This window comes from Schistocerca cancellata, chromosome 9, assembly GCF_023864275.1.
Source record: "Schistocerca cancellata isolate TAMUIC-IGC-003103 chromosome 9, iqSchCanc2.1, whole genome shotgun sequence".
NCBI lineage: Eukaryota > Metazoa > Arthropoda > Insecta > Orthoptera > Acrididae > Schistocerca > Schistocerca cancellata.
The window spans coordinates 404,056,831-404,082,203 of record NC_064634.1 but is presented as its reverse complement, the minus strand read 5'-3'; the positions used below and the strand labels follow the sequence as shown (position 1 = coordinate 404,082,203).

The 25,373-nt window shown below is 39.1% G+C and overlaps 1 protein-coding gene across 1 annotated transcript in view; it reads left to right on the top strand.

Annotated features, from left to right (window-relative positions):
• LOC126100733 (septin-1) overlaps positions 1-25,013 on the top strand; it is a 58,106-nt gene extending 33,093 nt beyond the window's left edge. Inside the window, exons 7-9 of the mRNA XM_049911353.1 lie at positions 4,160-4,320; positions 14,844-14,945; positions 22,624-25,013. Of these exons, the coding sequence (XP_049767310.1) occupies positions 4,160-4,320; positions 14,844-14,945; positions 22,624-22,753 (393 nt within the window). The 3' untranslated portion in view covers positions 22,754-25,013. The remainder of the gene's footprint in view (positions 1-4,159; positions 4,321-14,843; positions 14,946-22,623) is intronic.
• Positions 25,014-25,373: the final 360 nt, after the last annotated feature.

Below are 25,373 nucleotides of genomic sequence, written 5' to 3'. Positions count from 1 at the left end.
ACACTCTTTATTCAACGTGTAAATGTTACTACAGATGTTCGGATCTTGGTTATGACATTTTTGATATGCCTGCTATCATCGATGATGATGTGGTGCAGACAAATAGCACAATTGTGCATGACCCGTTAAAGTTTTGGAACATCAGTGCTGTTGATGATGTCCTGAATGGGTCAGCAATGGTTTTGAGGTTATTGCTTTAGACCTTGTCTTTAATATAGCCCCACAAAAAGGAATCACATGTGTTCAGATCTGGAGAATATGGCTGCCAATTGAGGGCCGTGCTAGTGGCCTCTGGGTGCCCCAAAGCCAGAATGTGGTCCCCAAAGTGCTCCTTCCCTGCTTTGATGAGGTCGAGCTCTGTCTTGAATGAACCACATCTTGTCAAAATCAGGGTCACTTTGGGTAATGGGGATGAAATCATCTTCCAAAACCTTCACATACCTTTCGGTAGTCATCATGCTATCGAGGAATATTGCACCGATTATTCTGTGACTGGACATTGCACACCACACAGTCACCTGTTGAGGGTGAATAGACTTCTCAATCGTGAAATGCAAATTCTCAGTTCCCCAAGTGCACCAATTTTACTTATCGATCGATGCATCCAAATGAAAGTGGACTTTGTCACTAAACCAAACAGCACAGCACATACTAATTCCCATTATGCACAGTCAATTGTGTAATTTGAACTTCCTAACGCAAACCATTCAGAAGTTATGACGGTTTTATTTCGTATAGTTCAGTAATTGGCACTCTGTACAACAGAATCTTTAAACTATACAAAAACAGACTCTGTCTCAATAGCCTTAAGTACATTCCAAGTCCTTGTAACTAAAGGCATACTTAAACTGAGATATGATGTTTCGATGTCCCTATTAAAAACTTCTGATATCTGAAATGTCTGATAAGCAATAATGTCAGGGCATTGAAAGATTCAAGGCCAAGCTTGTTTTTAACGCTACCATAACATACAATTGTGGCTATTGTCCACCCCAACCATGATAGGCAGTATTCTTCTTTGTAAACGTAAGGTTCAAAAGACCTCCAACAAAAACAGACGGCCTGCGAAGAACAGGTTGAGCACCTAATTGGCTCTGTGTAGTAATTGATATATTTTGAACAGACTTGTAAACATACCACAGAAATGCCTTCTCCACCTATAATAACACGGCATCGTGTGATTCGTCTGATGCATTGCAGTTATAAGGATTTGGGAGGTGTGTAAGGCTAATGAGACAGTCTTTTTTTGTATGGTTTAAAGGTGCTGGTGTATGTGCAAATGTAAAAATTGTGGCTTATTTTACAATGTATTATAAAAATTGAGATAAAGAGCCTTGCCCTAATTTAGAAAAAAGATACTATACATTGATCTGGTAAAAGCCAAGAAATGATTGTTCTTGGTGTTGCAGCTCTCGGGGGAACTCTGGGATGCTCTATGTGTGAGGCAGCTCTGGATATTTCTGTGAGTTGTGGCTCATGATTTCTTGTGTAACACTGAGCCTTACCTTTCACGGGTAATTGCTCTACTGACTGATCGACCCAAGAAAGACTCACAACTCGCTCTCACAGCTTCACTTCTGCCAGCACCTCAAGATTAGATTAATTGCAGCACATACAGGCATTCTTCTCACAATCCATATTTTGATGTGACGGGAAAAAACTGTAATAACTGATACAGTGTGATGTGCTATTCATTTCACATTGGTTTGCAGCTCATGGATGTAGATGTAAATTATTCTTATTTCTGGTGTTGATTCCATGAACTGAGCTGTTGACTTGAAAAAGAGATATATTTTAATAAAAAATTCATTAAAGAATAAATATATTGGAAAGCAGTAGTTAGTTATTTTAGTTGCATAAGCAGGCCTCTGCAGAATATTCTTGATTTCACACCACAGATAATAATTCTTTTTACACATATTTGGGCTCAGAAAACTTTACCTTGGCTTGATTAATTACCCCCAAAAAATAGCCCCATATGACATTATAGAATGAAAGTAAGCATTGTATGCTATCTGTTTGTATCACCAATGCCTGGCTACATTCAGATTGTAAATATAGATTTTTTTAGGCACTTCAGCATTTCTGTGATACACACCTCCCTGTTGAATTTATTATTGAGCTGTAATCTCAAGCATTTAACATTGTCAACTTATTTTATCTATTTGTCATCATATTTTAGACATATACAGGTGGGAAACCTCTGAAAAGTTATAAACTGCATGTAGTGTATTTTTTCAATGTTTAGTGACAAAGAATTGGCTAGGGACCATTTGGTGTTGTTGTTGTTGTTCTTTATTTTCTTTTTTTCCAACTGATTATATGAATCAAGAATACTATTCCAGGTGTGAAGAATCAGAATTTCCTACTACTCCAGGTCTTTCAAAGCAGCCCACTTGTGCTCTGAACTAAGTTCACATTTGTTTCTCTTCAGTATTTCTATATCACAAGAAGGCATTCAAATTCCATGCTCCACAATTCTCTGCTTTTTGAATCTAGCTGTTGCTTTTCGGAGTTGCAGTGTCAATGTTAGAGAGAGAATAATTTAATTATGTTACAGTAGTAGTATTAGTAGCAGTAAGAGGTTGATGTATATATTTTTTTTTGTTTAACAATTATTATTTATAAATCCCATTACTGTATGCATTGACTTGTTATTGCAATAATTTTTGCAATTTCTGATGTCACTTTGCTATTTCTGAATTCCTGGAATCTGTTGGGAAAAGATTGTCATATTTAAAAGTGTTGTTTTGGAATGGCAAATGTTGGTATTAGAATATTTTTGTAATGGTATTTAAACAGGCTTTGAAAGTGAATTAAAATTTTTCTTCAGAATAAAGACCAAAATGATATAATTAGTTCTCAATGAAACAACTTCATCTAACATCAACAAATTATCACCTTTTCCCTGCTAATTAAGTCATTATATCTACCACGAAATAAAATTTTTGGATGCACTGATGGTTCAGTAGTTCTGAATAGTGATCATCCTCCTCAAGAAGAAATGCTTTAATTTCTGTTCTTGTGTACTCACTCTCCATTTCAACAAAAAAATTCTGTAATTTGGCAGTCATTAAGAGCTTTATCACTGAGTGTGCATTCTAGCATTTGATATTTTGTAGCAATCACTCTCAACTGGAGAAAGATGCGTATGTGGTTTATGAGCCACAGTTTTCTGACTACTAGTGTAAAGTCGTCATTATAAAGGACAGTAACTGGTTGTAAATGCATGGCAGAATACATTGATGACTGAAGACTTCTGTGTTCAAAGTTTTCAGTCACAGTTTCTGACAAATTAAGTGTTTGAGACCAAGATCAGTTGGTTTGTATGTCAGACATCTCTCCCTCTTCCCCTCACTCTCCCCCTCCCCCTCTCTTTCCCCCTCACTCTCCCTCTCCCCCTCCACCCATGTGTTGGGAGGGAGGGTGAGATGATGGTGCAGAGGCACGCCTGTTCAGTGTGTGCGTGTGGGGGGGGGGGGAGGGGGGATGGTGGTGCAGACACAAACCACCTGTTCATTATGTCATCTAGAATGCATAGTGCTTTTTACTGATGAATTCTGGTTCTGGTTGTTGTAGGATTCTAGTCACACATGAATTTGTAAAGAAAAGACATTGTGGTGGATACCATATAGCAATTAGTAACTGGAGGAGTATTGTTAATGATCATAAGTACAGGTATGGGTTACTGCAACCACATGTGTCTTTTCAAAAGTGCAGTTGGTCCAGACTTTCTCTTGATGAACATCCTAATTGAGTTGAGTTAATAGATTAACTTCAGAGACTCACCACATGGATTGACCACAATCTTCCAGGATTTTACACATTTCTTTCTCAGGAAAAGCTTACTGTTAATACAAGTCTTGGGCCACTTCTTAGATAGTCTATTGCCCTTGCCAAGAATGTGTAATACTTATTCACTGTTTTTGATATTGCTGTAAATTTTGATTTCTTTTTTTTTCATTCACTAGCTGCAATTTGCAAAACAGTGCCAGAATTATTAAATTATGTTTATGAAAATGTCACATGTGTGTATGCTGACCTACAGAACTCATCTTTTGACAGTTAGAATTTTTTTAATTTGAATACTTGTCCTCGATCAGTGCTAACATTGATAAATATTTTATAATGATAACTAATATATATTATTTTCCGTCAGGTCCGGCAGTTGAAAGAAGCAGTTCCTTTTGCTGTATGTGGTGCAAATACACTTCTGGAGGTGAGAGGACGAAAGGTGCGAGGCCGTCTCTATCCTTGGGGGGTGGTGGAAGTGGAGAATCCAGACCATTGTGACTTTATCAAGCTGCGCACAATGCTTATGTAGGTCTTTCTATTTAATTTCTCTTATAGTCTCACACTTCATTTGATTGTGTGATTTATGAAGATTGTAACATTATTAAGTATAAGGAGATGTGAACTGTGTGGCTAGTTTGTGTATTAACGACAGACACACTATTTGCTATAATGAGGCGAAGAACTGATATCTCTCTCACACACACACACACACACACACACACACACACACACACACACACTGCATATCTAGGAATTTATTGGAAAAAGGAGACTGGAAGAGACAGAGTAAAAAGTGAAAGCAAATTATAAAGAAAAGGAAAAAAGCTGTTCATGAGGTTTGAGAAGAGATCATATATAAAAAATACTAATGTGATGGATAGCCAGCTGTATGGTAAAAGCTAAATGCGGTAGTAAAAGAGAAGAAAAGGGAAGGAAGAAGTTTGTACTGTAATGTTTCAAGTGTATTTGGGAATAGACTGTTCAGTGCTGCTGTAAGAGTTAGTTGATATATGAGATTAGTTGTGTTCATTTACTCCAATTAAACTTTGTGACTGACAGTTTGCAGTGGAGAGGTGCAGTGTTGCTGGCATGCAGCCAGCCATGCCTCACAGGGCACTGCTTGTAACATGCAAAACAGGCAACACAGTGAGCATATGGCACTCAAGCAAAAACTACAATTGGATGGTGGCTGGCACCTTCCACTCAACTCACTGAAACTTCAGTCACAAAATAATTTTAGTCAGAGTGTAGCAACACAAAATTCTTTGCATAACTCTCAGGATAGTGGGTAAATGCCATTTGCAGGGTGTCCAACCTAACTCGTGCATCTGCAAAAACCATGGTAAGTTTTATTTGACAAGGAATGGGTCAAATAAACATTATTTGGCTGTAAAAGCCATAACTGGTCATGCTAATGAAAACTGCTTGAATGACATATTCTAAAAAAAGAAAGATCAGTGTCATTTTTAAATACAAGATGTGATTAAAAAGTAATTTCGTGGGGCTTATCATTAGATTTTCAGTTTTTTATGTTTTTGGTTCACACTTTCCTGATGTATGTTTGCATTTTGGCTGTTCTGAATATTTAGTTCATTATTGACATTCGAAAAGATTTGTGTGTCTTCAGGTGCTCGGCAAATTTTTGCTTTCAAAAAAGATGGATCAAAGAATTTGCATTAAATCCAGCAGTGTGTTCTAAAAATTGTCTGTGACTTTTGGAGAATGCACTGAGTAAGAAAAGAGTTTGAGTGGTGTAAATGTTTCAAAGAGGATCGAGAAGACAGTGAATTTGATGACTGCTCTGAACACCCTAGCACATCAATTATTGATTACTGTATGGAAGAAGTAGTGAGAGTTGTTCTGGAAAGTCACTGAATCAGCATCAGAAAGGTTGCTGACAATGTTGGCATATCCTTTCTCTCATGCTGCGCAAATTTTTCGGACTTTTGGGCATGAAACGTGTAGCAGCAGTGTTTGTTCCAAAATTGTTAAATTTCGACCAAAATGATGTCACATAGATATTGCTCAGGAATATTTGAATAAAGTCAACAATGATCCAGAACTTCTAAAGAAAGTTATAACAGGTAACGAAACATGGGTATAGTGGGATGACATCAAAACCAAGGCCTAGTCATGCCAATGAAAACTGCCTGAAGACCCAAGACCGAAAAAAAAAAATTGACAATTTTGATCTCTTGAAAGTTCTTCTGACTGGTTCCTTCGGTTACAGTGGGGTAGTGCATCACAAGTTCCTGCCTTATGGTCATATGAGCAATAAGGAATTCTACCTGGGAGATACACACCGTTTGAGTGAAGAAAATGAGCAGAATTATGGTAAAACCACTTGTGGAAATTGCATCATGATAATGTTCCTGCTCACACCTCAATGCTTGGTCACGATTTTTTGGCAGAAATCAAAACTGTTATGTTGCGTCAACCACCGTATTTGCCAGGCATATCCCCGTTTTGACTTCTTTCTATTCCCAAGGCTAAAGAGGACCATAAAAGGACATAGTTTTGTCACCATTGATGGGATACAAACAGAATCACTGAAGGAGCTCAACACTGTAATGAAAAGTAAGTTCCAGAAGTGCTTTCAAGATTGGAAAAAGAGTGGGATTACTTCGAAGGGGACAAATTTGATGTTGATGAATAAGGAAAGATTCGTTAAGAAAAACAGAAATTCTAATTACTTTTAGATCACACCTCGTATTCACTGAGTGACAGGTGATTTCAGCCAGTTCCAGACATGTATAATGTGACTACCTTTAAGTGTGATTAAATGTAGAAACTAGTTTCTAGTCTTTTTACAACTTAAGTGATATTTCTCAGCTCAGAAAGAGTTTTACTGTGTAAATTAAGAATAGTGAGCTTCTTTTTTGTGTATTTTATTAGCTGCTCAAAGTGAAGTTATCTGATTTGATACAATTTTGAAATCATTTTATCATAACATTCCATTATGATTATGTCACATACTTTAAGAATACTTTCTCACATATTTTCTTGGGTTATTGGGGGATGGCAGTAAACAATGTACTTAAGTAGAAATCATTCAGTCAAAGAGCTCTGCTTGATAAATCCATTTGTTTGGATACTTTCTTTTCTGGACAGCACTGTTGGATGTGTAAGATGTGATGGACAGCCATCATTTTGATACTGAATACTTTGTCAACAGTGCAGTGGAATATGTTCCTGCAATTCTAGTAGTGTGCAGCTGAGGCTTCCATCAGTGAAATATAGACTAGTAATTTTATTTTTCCAAGTATCACACAAAACAACTACGCAACAGCTACCTGTCACAACTGTTTCACATTTTCTTCTGCCCCATAATGCATGTTGTATGTGTTCCTGCCTCCCCAATTTGTAAAAGTGGGATAGTAATTTTACTGACCTACCAATCGTGTTCATCGATAGCCTCCTTCTTCTTAAAACTCTATATGTTGATTGTAAAACTCTTTGCAGACAATGATGTTGGAATAGATTTTTCACATTTACACATGTGCATTACTGTTGTCCATCACAATTATAATCACTGATATATTACTCCCCCTGTTTTTACAAACAAAATTACAGTGAGACTGTTGAAAGAAACAATTAATAATTTTCGTTGAATTATTACATTACTTCCAACTGATTTCCTTTTACGATAACGTGAATGTTGGACATTCTAGTACTTTCCGCCATGGAAGTTGAACACATGCCAGAACAAATGAATGTGGTCAGCCCATAGAGGGCTCTGCCTCCGCGTCCGCTATTCCGATCAGCGGCTCTTGCGCAGCGAGGGCACCACCGCTACACCACGTGCAGACAGCGGCCAATAGCCGCTCCCTCCGGTTTCTTATATAGGGACCCGCTCTGCCCTAGCCCAGTCAGTCTGGTACTCGCTCTGGATTTCGTTTCTATCTCGGCGGTACTGCGTTCTGGTCATTGCTCGTTGTTGACATTTGCCTGGCTCTGGTTCCGAGTGGATTTACTGTTGGTGTTTGGTGTTGTGGTTTCCACAAGCCTCCGTTGTTTATCTCTTCCTTGTTGTGTCGGTCGTGGTCGGTTGTTGTCAGTTGTCGTTGGCCTGTCGTCCGACTCGTCCTGTGTTTACCCGGTGGTGCGTGCTCTGCCGCCGGCGGCTTCCCTGCCTGGCGGCTCCAATTCGCAGCCCAAGGCGTTCCCACAGTTGGTTTTAGTTACTACAGACACCAACCAGATGTGGCTTTGTGCAGCGAGACCTATTTAGATGCATGTAGCATAGTTATCATAAAATGTTAAAATGCAATGTCCTTCCATTTTAGATAGTAACTTAAGACATACATATGCTGTAGGCAGAGAAATTATTTTAATGAACCATTGGCTCAATGTCCTTAAAATGGTACAAATGGTGGTGCTATTTTATAGTGTGAAAGTATTGGCGCATACGAAAATTTACCAAAGCTTACCAAGAAACTCAAAATTCTCTAATTGGAATATTTCATAAACTTAACATGTTATTTGAAGAGACTGCCTCGTTTCCTGAATCAGCAAAATTTGGGCTACAATACTATGACAATGAATTTTTGAAAGGATTACCCTGTCAAATTGAAAAACTCTGGAATACTTATGATGATAAAAGTTTTAATTGGGATAACTTTTGAAATGTATAGTTTCCAGAAAAGATAACATGGTCTTTACAAAGATGGGAATGGGGTCTTTTAAGTAAGTTATGTCAGTCCAAAAACATGATGATTAGTAAGGTCGAATTTTAGCAGTGCATGTGGTCTCCATGAATTCTTTAACTAAAATACCTTTCTTTTATGTTTGATGATGTTATTTTTATATACTTTTGTATAATTAATTTTGGCAGTGTTTTGACCGCAAAAGGTCCAGTGATGCTATATGTTTACAGTGAAATAGTGTTTTGCGGAAATTTGGTGAGTACATTTGATTATCAGAGAAGGTATTTTTTGGTTTTATGTAAATAATATTCTATTGATTTGTGTTCATTGTGCTAATTTACATTTTTTATGATATTAATAAAATTTTCCTTGTATTTTTGATATTTAAAATCTGTTTGCTCATAATTTTTCTGTATGATCATAAATTTCCATTTCCCCAAAATATCCAGAAGACAAACTTAATCAAAAACAGATTTTAAACACAAAGAATAAGTGGAAAATTTAATTGGCACTATAAAAGAAAAGAGAGTAAATTATCATGACACAAAACAATAGAATTTTTCTGCGTAAAACCCAAATAATCTATCTCTGAAAATAAACGTACTGACTTTCCACAAAATATAATTTCCATTGTAAACATATAGCATTTCTGGAGTTGTCAAAGCTGTCAAAAACAATTTTACTGAAGAAAGTCCAGGATGGAATGTAACAATATTATGAGAAGGAAAGTTGCCGCTCACAATACAGGGCAAATGCTGGGTCGCAGATAGGCACAACAAAAAGACTCTCAATTATAGCTTTTGGCTGTTAAGGTCTTCGTCAACAATAGACAGACATACACACATGCGCACACACTCACACAAACGCAACTCACACACACACTACTGCAGTTAATTCCAAGATTCTTTTTGTTGTGCCTACCTGCAACTCAGCATCTCCGCAATGTTGTTACAATTTTACTGAGGTAACACAAATAAAACTAAATAAAAATAACATGATCATAACATAAAACAATTGATACCTACACTGGAAGGTGCAGTATATGCCACAGTATAATCCAGTATTGTCCGTTGTGGTGGGGCCATCATGTATCCATTTGGTGGTAGCCCACTGACAACACAGGGGTCGCACTGCTGATGCCTGAGCTGTAAACTCCCCATGTATGCCAAGGAGATGCCTGTCTTCCTGGGGTGTTGGGACTCCTGGCAACAGCCATCATGCCAGTTGGCCTTTGCTGTGGCTGGGCGGCGCCCGTGAGGAGAGCCCCTGATCGGAGTGGGTGGCATCAGCGCAGATGACTCACAATGAAGCGGACTATGGCATCTCTTGCTGGTGACTGTACGGCACCACTAATCTCTAAGAAGGGCAAGATAGAATACAATGCCAACAGGTATGACCCTAAATCGTTTCCCTCCCTTGTTACACCATGGGAGGAACGTAGGGCTACAGAATGGTGAGAGCCATATTCGCCTCGGTTTTTAATCTGTGGAAGAACTGATGGGGACTCTTTTGTACCTACAAAGCCTCCATTTTTTGTTGAACACCTTGAGGATAAGTTTGGAGAAGTGACAGCGTTGTCCAAGATGCGAAATGGTGCAGTCTTGATTCAGACAGCATCGCCAGCCCAATCCTGAGTGTTACTCACCTGTGACAAGCTGGGTGATATTCCTGTTTCCATCACTCCCCATAAAAGCCTCAACATGGTCCAGGAAATAATTTATCATTGCAGTCTGATGACGAGCTCTGTGCCAATTTAGAACGGTGGGGTGTTCATTTCATCCGGCACATTTACGGGGGACCCAAAGACAACAGGGTTGCTACCAGTGCCTTCATCTTGGGCTTTGAGGGTGATTCGTTGCCTGAAAAGGTCAAGGTGATGGTTTACCACTGTGATGTTAAACCGTACGTCCCTCCCTCTATGCGGTGCTTTAACTGCAGGAAGTTCGGCCACGTCTTCCCACTGCACTTCCAGCACCACATGTCAGAACTGTGGACGTCTACTGCACCCAGATACTCTGTGCGCCACCTCCCACTTGCATCAGCTGTGGAGAGCACCACTCTCCCTGCTCGCCAGACTGCCCAGTACTCCAAAAGGAGTGGAAAATCATGGAGTACAAGACCCTGGACCGGTTGACTTACACAGAGGCTAAACATACTTTCAAAAGATTACACTCTATTCGGTTGTTGTCGACATATGCTGCAGCTACATTACTATCGCCGTCCCAAGTCCCAGTGGCTACTCACTCTGTGCCAAGAACAGTAGGCCCTCTGGGCCACCAGAATACATCCACCCCCTTGGTGGTAGGGGGCAAATCTTCCTCCGTTGCTCCCAAAGCACCTACTTCAGGAGCAACGCCCCCCCCCCCCCCCCCCCCGCCAAACGCAAGTGACATCGGTGCCCTCTCCCCTACTGGAGAAGCAACAGCCTCCTCTCGTGCAGAAGGGGTCTCGTGGGGCCCTCTTTCCCAAGGTCTCCACTAATGCCACTGAGGACACCCGCCAGTGGCTCAACCTGAGGCATAATCTGCCTTCTTGCATGCTTAATGTCTTCCCAGCCTCACGATAACATCATCCTCCAGTGGAATTGCGGCTGTTTTTCCACCACCTGGCTGAGCTACGGCAATTGTTAAGCTTTATACCTGCTTTCTGCATTGATCTCCAGGAAGCCTTGTTCCCGGCAATGCGGACCCCTGCCCTCCGCGGCTATAAGGGATATTACAGGAACCGTAGTGACTATAATAGTATGTCAGGTGGAGTTTGCATCTATGTCCTGAACTCAGTATGCAGTGAACCTGTGCCCATTCAAACCCCTCTTGAAACTGTGGCTGTCAGGACAAGGACAACGCAGGAAATAACTGTCTACAATGTATATCTTCCTCCAGATGGTGCAGTATCCCTGAACACATTGGTTGCACTGATTGAGCAACTCCTTAAACCTTTTGGCAGATTTTAATGTGCATAAACCCTTGTGGGGTGGCACAGTTCTTACTGGCCACGGCAAAGATGTTGAAAATTTACTGTCTCAACTTGACCTCTGCTTCTCAAACACAAGTGGCCCCACACATTTCAGCGTGGCACATGGCACATATTTGGCCATTGATCTCCGGTTTGCAGTCCTGGCCTCCCATCTATCCACTGGAGAGCACATGACGACCTGTGGGGTCTGACTACAAGCGACATCTCCTCGTGGTCTTCAACAGGATCTAGTGCGATGGCATCTTTCTATTGCAATGGTGGGAGAGCACCATCATTCTGGTGCTCAGACCCAGTCATAACCCACTTAATGTGGACAGCTACCAGCCCATCAGCCTTGTAGCTTTGTAATCTGCTGGAACGTATGGTGAATCATCAGTTGGGTTGGGTCCTGGAGTCACATGGCCTACTGGCTGCATGTCAGGTCGGCTTCCACCAGGATCGCTCTATCACTGATAATCTTGTGTCCCTCGAGTCTGCCATCCAATCAGCCTTTTCCAGATGCCAACATCTGGTTGCTGTCTTTTTTGTCTTACGTAAAGCATATGACATGGCCTGGGGACATCATATCCCTGTCACATTGTATGCGTGGGGTCTCTGGGGCCCACTCCCAATTTTCATCCAAAACTTACTGTTCCTCCGTACTTTCCGTGTCCAAGCCGGTGCCTCCCCTAGTTCCCTTCGTATTCAGGAGCTTTTAGGATGAGTCTGGTGACCAGCATCATGGTGGATGCCAGAGTCCCTCCATTGAAGGTTAGGCGTGCACAACTGCTCGCGAGTTACGTTGCACACATTAGTAGTTCTCTTGTGCATCCGAATTACTGTCTCCTTTCCGAACCGCGGCCCAGGTGAGGGCGTACCGTTGCGGTTTGCGTCCAGTCCCTTCTGTCTGAACTGGAGTCCTTCCCGTTACCACCTCTCCTCAAGGGCCATGCACGTACACGTCCATGGTGTACACCTAGGCTGCAGATTCTTCTGGACCTTTCGCATGGCCCTAAGGACTTCGTTAACCCTGCGGCTCTCCGCTATCCTTTCCTCTCGATTCCCGACATGTACCAGAGCCATGAAGTGGTTTACACTGACATCTCAATGGCTGATGGTCGCATAGGCTTTGCGTATGTTCATGGAGGACATATTGAACAGAACTCTTTGACAGATGGCTGCAATGTTTCCACTGCAGAGCTGGCGGCCATATGTTGTGCTCTTGAGCACATCGGCTCATGCCCTGGTGACTCATTTCTCCTGTGTACTGACTTCTTGAGCAGCCTACAAGCTATCAACCAGTGCTACCCTCACCATCCTTTGGTAGCATCCATTCAGGAGTCCATCATGCGCTGGAACGGTCCGATCATTCAGTGGTGTTTTTGTGGACCCCAGGACACGTTGGAATCCCAGGCAATGAAGTTTCCAAGAGGCTGACTAAACAGGCTATGCGGAAACTGCTTCTGGAGATGGACATCTCTGAAACTGACCTGCGTTGTCTCATGCCACAGGGCTTTTTGGCTTTGGGAGATGGAATGGCATAACAGAATGTACAACAAACTGCATGTCATTAAGGAGACTACGAATGTGTGGCAGTTTTCCATGCAGTCCTCTCGCAGGGAATCAGTTGCCCTCTGCTGGCTCCACATTGACCATATGTGGCTAATGCATGGTTACCTCCTCTGTCACGAGAACCCAACTCGGTGTTGCTGTGGCTCACAAATGACGGTCGTCCACCTTTTGCTGGACTGCCCACTTTTAGCCGCTCTGCGGTGGACTTTTAACTTTCCCAGCACCCTACCTTCGGTGTTGGGCGACAATGCCTCAACAGTAGGTTTAGTCTTACATTTTATGCATGAGGATGGGTTTTATAATTTGATCCTTTGTTCATCTGTATCCTCCACCCTAGTGCTTTTAGGGTGGAGGTTTTAATGTATTGCAGAGTGACTGGCTTCTCCTCATTATTCTCATGGTCAGGCAGACATGGTAATCTGCTCCCTTGCTTTGATCTCTTGTACATGTTTCTTGCATCTCTCTGTGTGTTTCTTGTCTGATTTTGTCCATTTTAATGTTTGTTGCCCCTCTGTCATTCTTGTGGTTTTCTCCTTTTTTCCAGCTGTGTTTTGTATGTCTCGATTATTTTACTCCTGCCCTTGTGGAGTTATTTTAATCGGAATGAGGGACCGATGACCTAGCAGTTTGGTCCCTCACCCCCTCTTTTAAACAAACAAACCAACCAACCAACCAACACAGTTGGGAGGTAAAGTGTTGCTAGACAGCTCAGTCCAGGATTTGTCATGGCCACCAACAGCAATACTGTGAGGCCTAAAAGAATTTCCTTTCCAAGTTTAATCTCATTTAATTTTCATTGTATCATACTAGTTTGGATTTGTTTGAAGGGAACAAATATGTAATGCTGATTTAAAAACTTATTGCGACCATCATATTTTTTCGAATATGCTAATCTAGTGAATTTCAGTAGTGTAAGCAGGCTTTAGAAACCAAAGAAACCACTTACTAGTCACATCAAAATTATTGACATAACTCTTGCAGATGTCAGAGTTGCATGCTTCCCTTCATTTTAAGTATTCGTTAATCCACAAGATTAAAATATCTGATACCAATTGAGGGGCCTGTGCATTAGGAAGATTTTCATCGAAGAGGGTCATGTGAAAAGAGAATGAAAAATGTAGACATGTGTAGTGTAACAAAAACGACAAATTTTGTTACAGAAGTTTGTTGGATAACATAACACTTATCCAGACATAAAGAAGCATTTTTGGTACTTTAGGCCAGAGCTTGAAAATCTTTTAGCCATTCATAAACAAGTGCTGCTCCACTGTGACATGTAATTTGAACCTTCTTCTTTCATTGTTCTTTCCTTTATATTTACCACATCATATAATCTTCTTATTTTTTGCCTTTTCACCATTATTTCTCTTTTATTGTTTTTCTGTTGGTGCCAGTTCATCAGCATCTGTGGTACCTTTTGACTCTGTTCTTATGAGTGTCATTTAAATTTTGGCTTTACCAGTGCCGTGTAATTGGTTGTAAACAGTTAGGTGTCAAATTTTTTGGAGTTAGTTGTGTGCATCTTTCATGAAAATGAAATTTTCTTATTCAAAGTTAAAATTAAAAATAAAATAACCAACCATCTACACTTGAAGTACAAAGGAGGAGGAGGAGGAGGAGGAGGAGGAGGACGACCACCATTCAGTCTATTCACTATTCAGGGTGATTCTCTCTGTCTCTTTCTCTCGTGTCTCATCTGCAGTTCGTTTTGCAGGGTTTCAATTTGTATTGTGCTAAAAATTTCCAACTGAGAAAATCTGATAATTGATGTAAGTTCTGAGCTTCTAAAGCTTTTGGGGGCATTGCCAGTTTAGAGATCTTAAGGAAAAATGGCGGGATTACTTATGGAATATTAACAATTTCATTTGTTTGCAGAACCCACATGCAGGACTTGCAGGAAGTGACACAGGAAGTACACTACGAAAATTACAGATCTGAGCGACTTGCTAAAGGAGCTTCGGTGCCGAAAAGGCAAACGTAAGTGTTTTATAGTTTCTGTTATGTTGAAACTGGAAGTATTCAATAAGTGATATCTAAGGCATGAGAAGTGTTATTGATAAAAAATAAATTTCTTGGTTTTGAGTCTGGTTAGCAGGCCATTAATTGTCTGGATAAACAAAAATGTGTTCTCTATTAATCAGTTTGGTGAAGCACAAAAAATTAACACTTTGAAACCAGAATAATAAAATTACATATGGACATTGTATTGAACAATACACTGCGGTGATAAGGCATAGGAGAACTCTTAATATTGTGTCTGACCTCCTTTTGCCTGGTGTAGTGCAGCAACTATTGCGGCATGGACTCAACAGCTCTATTAAGTTTCCTGCATAAATATTGAGCCATGCTGCCATAATTGTGAAAGTGTGGCTGGCGCAGGATTTTGTGCATGAACTGATCTTTCGATTACGTTCCATGAATATTTGATGAGGTTTATGTCGGGTGAGCCAAGTGGCCAAATCATTCATTTGAATTGTCCAGAACGTTCTTCAGACCAGTTGTGAACAATAGTGGCCCAGTGACATGGCACATTGTTATCCGTAAAAATTCCACCATTGTTTGGGAACAAGAAGTTTATGAATGGCTGCAAGTAGTCTCCAAGGAGCCGAAAATAACCATTTCCAGTCAATGATTGCTTCAGTTGGACCAGAGGACCCAGTAAACATAGCCCATGCCATTGTGGAGTCACCACTGGCTTGCACTGTGTCTTCTTGACTGTTTGAGCCCATGGCTTCGTGGGGTCTGTGCCACACTCTGACCCTACTATCAGTTTTTACCAACTGGAATTGGGACTCATCTGACTAGGCCATGGTTTTCCAGTCAGAATGGTCATGAGCTCAGGACAGGCACTGCAGGTGATGTCATGCTATTAGCAAAGGCACTCATTTCAGTCATCTGCTGCCCCAAATTTATCCGCTCTTTCCTGATGGTTATGTTTGGCATATATCCCACATTGATTTCTCCAGTTATTTCACACACAGTTGCTTGTCTGTTTAGCACTGACAACTCAGTGAAAATGCCACTGCTCTCAGTCATTAAGTGAAGTCTGTTGGCCACTGCGTTGTCTGAGGTGAAACGTAACACCTGATATTTGGTCCTCTTGACACTGGATCTCAGAATATTGAATTCTTTAGCGTTTTTTGAAATGGAATATCCCATGCATATAGCCCTAACTACCATTCTGCATTCAAAGTCTGGTAATTCCTTTCATGTGGCCATAATGTCATCGGAAATATTTTCGTATGCATGATTAAATTTTCGTAACTCAGAAGGAACAAAAGAAACTGCTCCGTCAGACGTGCATCAGTTATGCTGCAAACAATAAATATAATGAATTGGGTGCATGGCCATTCATAAATATGCATTTATTTGCCTCTAAATAGAAGCTCAGTGCTAGTCTCAAGGTTTGTCATTTAGAATTTGTATGTATTGTTTTCAAAACAGAGAAAAATATCACCGTAAGTGTTTATCCTGTAAAGAATATTCAGTCGTCACAACTATTCCAGGCCATTGAAACCTTACTCATAGTGACAAATTTCTTGTTTTGAAAGCTGCATTCTAACAACAAAATACACAAGGGCATTCAAAAAGTTTTGCACAGTCGTCTCTATTTTTTTTATTTTTGCAGGAGGAGAATGAAATTTTTTGTGAACATACTTGGAACATTTAGCTACAAATTGAGCCTACTCAATGTAGCCTTCATCAGCTATGATGCATCTGGCCCAATGGTAAAATTCTTGGGATTGACTTTTACACCATTGCTTGACACAGGAAATAGGTCTTTCTCACTATCAAATGTTCTACCGTGCAGGTGGGCCTTCAGACGACCAAAGAGGTAAAAATGAAATGGAGCCAAGTCCGGACTGTAGGGAGGATGAGGAACGATTTTTCCAACCCATTCTCTTGATTTTCTCCTGCGTTATAAGGGCTGTATGGGGTTTCTCATTGTCATGGTGTAGTCTGATGAGCTCACCCTGAAGCTGTGGTCTGTGAGTCTTGATGGCACATTGCAGCTTGTCCAATGACAAACAGTAACGGTCCCAGTTAATTGTGTTGTCAGGTTTAAAAAAATCAATGAAAATGACACCACACTGATCCCAGAAGAAGGAGGCCATCACCTTTCAGGCTGCTGTTCGTGAAAGTCTTTGTTTCTTCTTCCGAGGGGAACCCAGATGATGCCACTCTGTGGATTGGGTTTTCCTCTCAGGTTCAGACAAAAACAACTATGTTCCATCCTGGGTAATGACGCTGTCAAAACACTGTGTCCATTCTTCAGTAAAGGTCTTCATGAGACCCTCGCACACATTCTTCCTCATCATTTTCATTTCTCTTGTCAATAATCTAGGCACCCAAGATGCACAGATTTTTCTGTAACCTAGTGACTGTATCAGTGATACCACACAACCCAATGACAAAAGAATCACTTCAGCAAGCTGTCGTATTATCACACAATCTGTCATTTTGGATGATTTGATCAAGGTCTCCTTATTCACGTCACTCACTGCCGTCGATGGTCTACTGCATCGTGGATTGTCAAGTAGAGAGAAATCACAGTCTTTAAACCTCTGCAACCACTGCTGCTGGATACTGATGCGATCCACTGTGTCCTTCCCATAAACAGGGAGCAACTGTGAATCGATGTGGCAGAGTCATCGCCGGTCTTGAAAAGCAACTCCATCACTGACCGTTGTCGCAACCTGACATCTGCTTCACAGTCCATTATGGCTCACCTGTAAATTAAAGAAAATACTTTTATATACCAACTTATAGCTAAATGTTCCAAGTATCTTCACAAAAAATTTCATTCTCCTCCTGCAAAAAATAAAAAAAAAATTGGAGACAATTGTGCAAAACTTTTTAAACACCCTTTATAAGTGATTTATATTTGTTTAAAATCAGTGTGTCCTTGTATATTTGTTTAAAATCAGTGTGTCCTTGCATGAAATCGGTGTGTGTGTGTGTGTGTGTGTGTGTGTGTGTGTGTGTGTGTGGAGGGGGAGAGGGGGCCACACTTGGCAGGTAATTATGATATAGTATTGAAGACAATTTTATAGGACTTGCAAGGACTGTATTTCTACGGTACTGAACACCATCTCAAACAGTACTGAGTTGGATGAGGGGATAGAATAAGTGGAGATGATTCCAAGTGGTGGTTTGCAACCCACTTCAGCAAAGAAGGAAGATGTGTTGCTGACTGAAACCTTATAGGAGTGTCCTTATTTTATTTCTCTGGAGTTCCAAGAGCATTTGGTAATGACTGAAGGAAGCTACATTGTCCTTTTGAAAAGCATCTTCAAAAGACGGGACTGCAAAATATACCACCACATGCTTTTGTCTTTAATGAAAAGTGGAGACACATAATATTCAATGATGAATACCCGTTTTGAATAGAAAAAGAAGTCATGACAAGTTGTATGCATACAAACTTAGAGGGGGTTAGTTTCACCTTTATTCAGTATGTATACATTTGTTTCAGGTTGATATGGAGATTGTCATGAGGGTTTGAAATACTTCATTGATTTGATTGTGGCCTTACTGCCATTCAGGATCTTTTGTAGCAGGTAATCTCCAGTGTTAACCTTTGTGATGGTACGATGTCCAACAGGTATGATTCCAAGATCATTATTGCCAGTAAATGTGTAATGGCTAGGTTTACTGGGAGCTGTAAAACCAGACTCCTCTGTTAGCCTGCAAAGGATCTCATCTTGAATAGCATAGAGAACATAAGAGCCAGTGTGAGGAAGCTGATAAGATGGGACTTGCAATTATCTCCTACCGACACTCTAGGACTGTGTGTTCCACATTTGGAAGACATTAGCACAAAGAAGGGTCTTGCTCTGGACTAGTGTTGCTTAAACCTGATATTAAATGCTAGCCTGCTCTCCAAACCAGTCTGTGTACATCTGTAGTCTGCCTATAGTCTGCTAACCAGTGTGAAGTGCGTGGAAGAAAGCATTGTATCACATGTCTTTTCTATATAAATGCTTCTTTGTTCACTGTAATGAGTCTAATCTCTTAATTGTTTTTGCAGTCTCCACTGGAGCAATATATAGGTAGCCATACTATATTTCTAGATTCCTCAATTAAAGCTGGTTCTTCAAACTTTGTAAGTAGGCTTTTGTGGCATAATTTACGTATCTGTTGAATTGTTGGTCATGTAACTAGAAATGAAGAGCATTGAGTGATAAACTTCAGATTTTCAGATCTAAATTAAAAGAAAATTACCAAGTAACCCCCATTAATACTATTTACTGTTGGTGTTGATACCATTTCTCTCGTGATGGTATGAATAACGCTCATAACTCACATCAATGATCCAATGAAAATCCACATGCCTTTGTGGATAAATATTTTCAGTAACACTTCTCTGTATATGTACAATCTGGTATGATAGACAGTCACTGGATTTGGCCTGTTGTGTTACTGCATTGTCTTACAGGGCCCAGTTATCTAGCCCCCTGAGAATGAGCTTCCAAAATTATTCGAAGAGGTTTGTTGGGCTAGAAGGATAGGTACGTTCTCCCAGCATGATGGATCTCCTGCACATTCGAGTCATCAGGTAGCACCATATCTCCCCATGTAGATGGATCAACAAAAATCATCATATTTCTTGCCTGCATAGGTCTCAGGACATCACCTCTTCAGATTTTTGCCTGAGGGCATGGTTTGAAAGGTGAAGTCTACAAATTAAAAGTAAGCAAAGTACAGGAATTGATCATTTGAATAATGACTAATGCATTTCTCATAAAAGAATGCCAAGATGACCTCAGAAAAACTACTCTCGAGAGTTTGAAAGTGCATTGAAGTTGGAGGTGTGATTTATGGAAAACAGCTTCAAACTTAATCATTCTTATTTTTTAATGAGATTATGTTGGGCATTGGTTGTACATTTATTAACAACATCCACCATTGAAAATTCAATCTTTCAAGTGCACAGGTGCGGAAAACACAGCATCCTATGCATCAGATTATTATTATCCATGTGACAGAGGTTGACACAAGCCATAGAAGCTCCTGTCATTTTTATACTTCTTATTAACACTGGCTACTGCATGTTCTGAGCACCAGTAACCACTTGAATATGACCAACATATCTGAGTTGCTATAGTCGATATCATTAATAAATGGACGGTCAACGTAAGTCATTTAAAAATTCTGGGACACTGTGAGTCCAGAACAAGTATTACTGTGTTAATTATTTGCCTTTATGTAGCACCACCTGTGAATATTTGTATGGGTTACAGTCTAAAATCTGTATCTTGATAAGCAATAAAAACTGGACACATTTCGTATGGAACTATTTGTTCAAATTGGTCTGTAGTAACACCACCTAAAATATTTACTATTGTTCCTGAAATAACCTGTAAATAAAACTGGAAACAGTGTAGTTCAAATATTAATGCTGATCTTGCTTGTGACCTGAGCTTAGCACACTTTCAAGTCTTGAGAGTAACACCCTGTAGTATAAAATGGGAGATCTGTAGAAGACCACAATTAAATGTACTTTGCTTAAAAATTGAAATAATCCTACACAGCCCTAAAACAATTAGTTAATTGCACTGTTTTTACATCCAGCTTAAATATTAATGATGAGATTATAATCTCAAAAAGCATTCTCTGAATGGTCCACTATCCACAACCTGGAAAGTTCATGTTTTGCTGCTTCTAAATGTGTCTGAAGAATACTGATTCTCTTTTATTCCCCTAACCGTTTACTCAGATTACCCACTCTGCATTTCAAGAGAAGGGCCTCACTAGTTTCTTCATTATTTTTGTGCATCAATAAATAAAAACTCGTATCATACCCCTCTGCTAACGGACCTCCATTAGTTCCTACAACCATCACTAGTGGTCAGTTTGTCTCTGCACAGACTTAAAGATAAATAAATAAACAAAAAAGTAGAGAAATTAGTTATAGCTCCTGAAGTAAATTAAGCAGACTTATGAATCAGTTATTGTGCAAAGACACAATAAATGCTAATGCTACAACATTTAACTGCAAATACAAAAATATTTTGTTGCTTACACCTAATAAATGTAAGGTGAATAAGCACTTGCATTTTCAACTATCCACAAACAAAATACAATGTTCCGGTACCAATATAATAGCACATTTGTGTACAAAACTAAAGGAGGAAAGTAACTTTCGCATAATGTGTCACTGCCGTGTATGGCAGCTCAATGAAACGTGGACCATACATAGAAAAAAACTGCTACAGTGTAGTACAGAAGGTGACTGAAAGAATTGTGAAATGAGATGAACAGAAATTAGACCCTTATTTAAAGACAGTAATTACACTGAAGCCACTGCAATTTATGATGGTTGTCTATGGCATCCATTCTTTCACCAGCACTGGATGATCGTTAGTACTTGTGTGCTGCAATACGTCTCCCCAACACATTCCACAGCTTCTCAATGGGATTTAATTCAGGGGAATGGGCAGGCTAGTCCAATCATTCAATATACTCTTGTTCCAAGAGCCCCTCTACCTGCACAGTTTGATGCGACCGAACAATGTAATCCATGAAAATGCACTACTGAAATGACACACATGGGGAAGGAGTACAGTGTCACAATAACATTTTTACCAGTGAGTGTACTGTGTTCAGAGATTTGGAGGTTAATGCACCCATGCCCAATTATGTCTGCTCACACCTTAGCACCTGCACCACCAGAACAGTTATGTTCGACAGTGTTATTGGGTGCATTATGTGTTCCCACCTCTCACCATGTGACAGTACATCATTAAGTTTTGCACACAAGTGTGTGTGTTATTTAAAGCTTTGTTGGGACCTTTTTTATGGTTTTACTTGTACATAAATGGATACCTATTAAAACATTGGGCTCCATAGTGGTTAAGAGGAAGAATGAGGATGACATTCCTCTTTACAGCTACATCATTTTCCTGTGTTTTGCCAAAAGAGGCATATTGTTCAGTATTTATCCAAATGAGAGTGTTAAAAACGGCCCTATAAAGATCTCTTGCTGAAATGATGTATTGAGCTATCACTCAGGATGAGTTCTGTGGGTGACAACATGCACAAGACTGCAGAGACAAGTGAGCTGATATTTCATAACAAGGGAACTCTCAGAGTTGTTTTGTTCTAAGTATCACACATAGACATCCTCTCCTACACAAAACTGACTATCAATAAATCACTATTTTGCACATGCAGTGAAACTTGTCATAATATCCTAGAGATGTTTCAGAACTTTTAATTGCTGACCACCTTTGCTTTTAACCCCCCCCCCCTCGCCTCTCTCTCTCTCTCTCTCTCTCTCTCTCTCTCACTCACTCACTCACACACACACACACACACACACACACACACACACACACACACACACGCACCACAACTACTACTGCTACTACTACAGGATTCATATTGATTTATCCTTTTCTTGAGAACACCTGCATACCCTCTGCATATTGTATTATCTTCTTTTACCAAAGAAGAAAGGAACATTAGAATTAGAGAGCTTTTCATTTGTCTTTTCTGTTTAGAATATTTAGAATCTGCGTTTAATTACTCTCGTGCCCAGTTCGCATTTATCTGTGTGTGTATTGCCCAATGTCTCCACTGTACAGTGAGTTGGTTATTGACTCGCATTGTTGAATTCTACATTACTATGTGTGTCTTTTTTTCTGGGTAGGGTGTTGCCAGAGGAGAAAGTTGGTGCAGGTGAGAAGGATCGTATCCTGCAAGAGAAAGAAGCAGAACTTCGACGAATGCAAGAGATGTTAGCCAAAATGCAAGCACAAATGCAGCAGCAACAGCCTTAGTAATGTCATGTGTGGTGGTTTTTTTTTCCATTTTATTTAATGAGTAATGTGAAGAGTTATTAAGTCAGTTTCATTACATTGATTTAATTTTTCGAAATTATTATGAAATTATGTTGCATAAGAATATAAAGGATAACCATTGTTGATGTAGGAACATCTGCATACAAATTGTTGGAAACATTCTTTTTATTGGATTGGTGGCTGCATCCATAGCCAGTACCTTCAGTAGGTACAGGAAAGAAATGCCTTTGCTGTGAATGTACTTACTTCAGTTAGAAATGTCACAGATTGAACTGTAATTTTAGGAATGAATATGTACTGTTTGAATGTTGCTAGTAAATTATGTTCCATGCTGATATTGCTTATACAGGAAACATAGTAATTGTGGATAAATGCCTCCATTGTCTAACAGTATTACTTTCCCTTGACTGTGCAAGTGATCTCTGTTGAATTTGACACACCAGACCGTCTGATTACTCTACTCTTTCCCACAAAGGCAATGAACAGAAATTTACAATGTACACAGTGAACAAAAATGTTTTGGCAGGAGTGTCACTATGATCCTTACAATAATTTGCACTTGATGCAGCATAATAAGGTTTAATCACTAACATTATTACATGTCTGATAAAGGCACTGTTTCCAAACATTTTATAGTGCAAATATGTGTCAGAGAACACCCACAACAGTTAGACAAAATGTGAAAGAAAATAATTTATTATTAACAAGAACAACTTAACTGTGCATGCATTAGAATTTAAAACAAAATTCTAGTAAATATTCCTGGCACAGTTGTATCTTTGAAATAATACTTTATTTTTCTCTTATATTCAAAACAACCGTATCGGAATTTATTTTATTATTAGTTATACAAAACAGTATAATGGCAGTTAGATGAGGTATATCTGCTTGCTCTTCTGTCAGTCAGTATAATTTTTTTTACCATAAAGTGGCACATTCCATAGCATAATGGATATTGTTTTGTACAGAGCAGTCATACAGATTTGTTACCTCATCTAAAATGTGCTGCACTTTATTAGTAGCTCCTTCCTGGTGTGTTAAATGTCTATTCATTATACTGTAATCAGAATTTTGTAGTTTGAAATATATGTCCTCCTCTGAATTCTTTTTCAAATAAGATGAAGTACTCTTTGTCCTAAGCTGATTGTCTCTTCATGCTGAAATGTTTACATTACTCTTGTGCTAATTGATATTAAGGCCAGCCAATGATCTGATTCTTTGTCCTCGCATTATTTATGTGACATAACAATGTCATATTTCATGTTCATTATAAGACCAGTTTTTTCCCCTAGTCTATGATCAAAAAGAACTTATTATTACTTGTTATGTTTCAATGCATATTAGTGAGGAAGCATAATGAATGGTTAGTGGAATGAGACTGGTTTTCCTTCTCATTTTTCACAATCATAACATTTGTACTTAGATATTTTGTTCCTGATGACTAATGACTGTTAATAGTTTTGACATGGATAACTTCACATTTTTTTGTGATAGGAGTTAGTTGTAATTGCTTTAATATTATAAATTAGAAAATGTGTGAGTGTAACAGTTTTATAAATCTGAAGATTTTATTATTTTTTGTTCTGATTCCCTAAGCAGTATGTGTAAATATTGTGGTACTGATATAAAGCAGAAATAAATTACCATGTGAGAAAGTATTTAAACAAGAAGAAATCCCTTTTTTAATAAACATTGTGCCTAAAAAAAATACAACTATTTAACTTTTAATGTGTCTGATATGTTCATCTGCAGAACAGTCACTTTAATGTGGTTATTTATTTTCTATTGCCTCTGCTGTTTTTGCACTAGATAAACTTTCATACTCCCAGACTGCATTTGCAAATTATATGCACAATATTTTGTATAAGATGTTGGTTTTTTTATGTAGCTATAGCAGTATATTCAGTTAAATTGTAATGTGCCATGTCATATTCTTTTAAAACATTGTACATTTTATAATTATCAACAGAAAATGTGAAAAAATTGTGAGTTATTGGAGATAGGCAGAACAAATGTATGAAGAATTTGAAAGTGTGTCTGTAAACTATATTACTCACTATTTTTTAATATTTAGAAACATATTTGTGATGTATGAACCAGATGTTTATTAGTCACTAAGATGACTGTATGTATGTTCCAGTGATGGGATAAAGTATTTTTATGAAAACTAATAGATAATATCTCCCAGTCACTGCTAAAAAAAATAATAAACAAATAAATAAATTTAATTTCAGAAAGATTTTAAGCAATTAATTTTCTGCAAAATTTATATCCTGTTCATTTTGCATGTTTTTAAGTATTTATTCTATAATTTGTATAAGCTGTGCTCTTATAATCATCAGGAAATACAAATGCACATGCGTGAAGGACAAGAGGAGCAGAGAGGCAGAAGTAAATGAATCATCATTTTCAGTATAACCTTTGGGAATGTGGAGTACATCATAAATATGAGAAAGCAATTAAAAAAGTTTCAGTTCTATCTCTATATGCACAATGTAACATGGTACCTAATGGGAAGTTAAGGAATCTATGGAACTTTCATTACTCAGTGCTGTTATGTATTGTTTCCGCCTGCTGCCAACCTGGGTTAGGAAACAAT